The sequence below is a fragment of the Montipora foliosa genome, chromosome 8, assembly GCF_036669935.1.
Source record: "Montipora foliosa isolate CH-2021 chromosome 8, ASM3666993v2, whole genome shotgun sequence".
In the NCBI taxonomy this organism is placed as follows: Eukaryota; Metazoa; Cnidaria; class Anthozoa; order Scleractinia; family Acroporidae; genus Montipora; species Montipora foliosa.
In genome coordinates, this window is record NC_090876.1 from 51,767,063 (window position 1) to 51,769,562 (window position 2,500).

Below are 2,500 nucleotides of genomic sequence, written 5' to 3' on the forward strand. Positions count from 1 at the left end.
GAGGAGAAAATTATGTCAAAGGCTCACTAGTTTAAGACTGCAATGCGTTTGTATGCCGCAGAATTAATATGCAGCACAGGAGTTTTGGACTTTCAGACTTTTAAATTCGCATTTTGCATATAAAATAAGCTGAATCCACACCCCAAAATTTTAAGGTAGTGAACCTTTGACGTCACTTTTCCCTGGATCCAACCCTCTGAGGTCCAATCGGTCAGGTTTGAAGGTAATGGCAGACCATGAAATCCAAAACTTACACTCAAAAGGAAAGGGCCTTTGGATAAAAATCAAAGCTCAAAATTTTGCCAGTCAGGAAGTGATTTTTTTTTAATTCACAGTGGCACTTTATTAAGAAAGTTTAATATTTATCTGCACTAACTTAGCTTAGTTGAACAGTCCTATTTTCCATAAACCAAAATTTTCCCTTAGGATATCAGTTCTATTAATGATATGCTTTATGTGGAATAAACCTTTCAAATTATTTCCTATTTTCTTGTGTTTTCTTTTCCTATAAGCCTAACCCAAGAATAAAATCCCAAAAAATAACTCTGTGACTTTGTTAATCTGTTTCCCACGCATAGTCCAGAAGCTTCATCACGTTTTCATAGAAAGTGAATACAAATGCTACATCGAACACAACTCTTCCAAGGCGAGGAACTGTTCCTTTATAAAATCTGCAAAAGAAAATTTATCAATATGTAAGGACAGTGGATAATGTTATTTGGAACCCTGACTACAGAGGGTATTACTTTTTAGGTGAATGATTGTCACAGTTTGGCAAGTAGTTTCCTTTCTGAGAAAGAGTTGCAATGAGCTAGTGTCTATCTAAGGAAAGACGCTTAAAGACAGTATCCACACAGTTACTTTTTCACAATTTTTTTTCCACTTACGCTTTAAGTCCTTCATATCTGATGATTCTCATGACACAGTCCAAAGTGTTCTTATATTTGTGTGCATCAAGACCCTTTAAAAAGAAAGGACAGTGATATGAATAAAATGATAATAGCAGATCAAAGTTAGTTATTATTAGATATCCTCTTTGGATGGCAGATGCTAAAGACAAGAAACATCAGACTCATAACACACCTGCATTCTTGTTTTGACAACGTCAACTGGAGTATTGCCAAACACACTGGCTGCACCCGCTATACCCCCGATGAAAAATGTCCGTATGGAGCCTATGTCTTTACTGGGATCTCCTCCTTGTAAGTAACTCTTCAGATTTGAGTACACAAAGAACCGGATCATTTGATTGGTTCCTTGCTTGATCACTGTGGCTGTCAAACCCTTGTACACTCCACTCAATCCTGCAAGATATTGGTATCAAGGTCGCATAGCCATCTAAAACATCAAATTAACAGTCTGTGTGGTACATGTAGGAATGAAGCGTAACTACCGGTATTAAAGATGGTTTTTGCTGTTGTGGACAGCTTCAGGTTGCTTCCAGCTTCAATTTGCTCCCAACGGAATCAAAGATTTTTTAACACATTTACAGCCCTCCATTACTGAACTTATTAAGCCTTATTCATCATGCATGCACCACATTTTAATTTGAAGACCTGTAGGTGGTGGCTGCCCCTTTGCTGTTACTGCTCCTTCCATTTGGAACAACCTGCCTCTGGAGCTTAGAACTTATGAATCTCTTTTTTTTTTTTTTAAAGCCAAATTAGGGACGTGACTTTTTAAATTATTTTTGGATGTGACTTGTTAAATTATCTTAGGATGTGTGCTTTTACAGTTTTTAGCATCTACTGTTTTACTTGGATTAAACTTAGACAACCATTTAAGGATAAAAAAAATGTTTGGTGTGTAGCCAGGCATGTTAAAAATATAATAAAAAGGTTGACACTGGCTAAAATATTGTGTTGGACGTTTCGGCAACTGCTGTTGCCTTCCTCAGCAGGGATGAAAAATGCAAAAATCTAACGGCGTCCCGATGGTACACGATGCGTATAAATATAAAATCGCACTTCAAAAGAATATTTTAAAAAATGAAATAGACAATAAAAACGAAGGTCTCCAGAGCACTCTAAAATATTTTTACAAATTCTTTATGTTATTGTAAACGTTTGGAAGTGCTATATGCTCGTTTATAGCGTTTGTATCTCGTAAGGAATGCCAAGCCTCCAGAATAAAATATTCTTTTGAAGTGCGATTTTATATTTATACGCATCGTGTACCATCGGGACGCCGTTAGATTTTTGCATTTTTCATCCCTGCTGAGGAAGGCAACAGCAGTTGCCGAAACGTCCAACACAATATTTTAGCCAGTGTCAACCTTTTTATTATATTTTTAACCATTTAAGGATATAGATAACAGTAATAGGTTTAACATAATGTTAATGACATTATTTTCAAGTTGCTAAAAAAGCTTAGAGTGACTAATTTATAGGTTTATGTTAACATAAGCAGTGTTGTACGTGCCTGCAAAGTGTGTTCAAGTAAATAGTTGTGTGTGGATAGCCCGATTGTGTTTTCAGGCTTGGCTTCTTATTGTATGAAC

The 2,500-nt window shown here is 36.2% G+C and overlaps 2 protein-coding genes across 2 annotated transcripts in view; one reads left to right on the forward strand and one right to left on the reverse strand.

Moving 5' to 3' along the window:
- The window catches only part of LOC138012702 (homologous-pairing protein 2 homolog), an 11,221-nt gene extending 10,743 nt beyond the window's left edge, over nucleotides 1-478 (forward strand). The window contains exon 11 of the mRNA XM_068859561.1: nucleotides 1-478. This exon is cut by the window's left edge and continues 383 nt beyond it. The gene's annotated coding sequence lies outside the window, so the exon portion shown is untranslated.
- Nucleotides 477-2,500, reverse strand: part of LOC138012701 (tricarboxylate transport protein, mitochondrial-like) — a 14,898-nt gene continuing 12,874 nt past the window's right edge. Inside the window, exons 5-7 of the mRNA XM_068859560.1 lie at nucleotides 1,084-1,304; nucleotides 888-961; nucleotides 477-671 (exon numbers count right to left, since the gene is read on the reverse strand). Of these exons, the coding sequence (XP_068715661.1) occupies nucleotides 557-671; nucleotides 888-961; nucleotides 1,084-1,304 (410 nt within the window). The 3' untranslated portion in view covers nucleotides 477-556. The remainder of the gene's footprint in view (nucleotides 672-887; nucleotides 962-1,083; nucleotides 1,305-2,500) is intronic.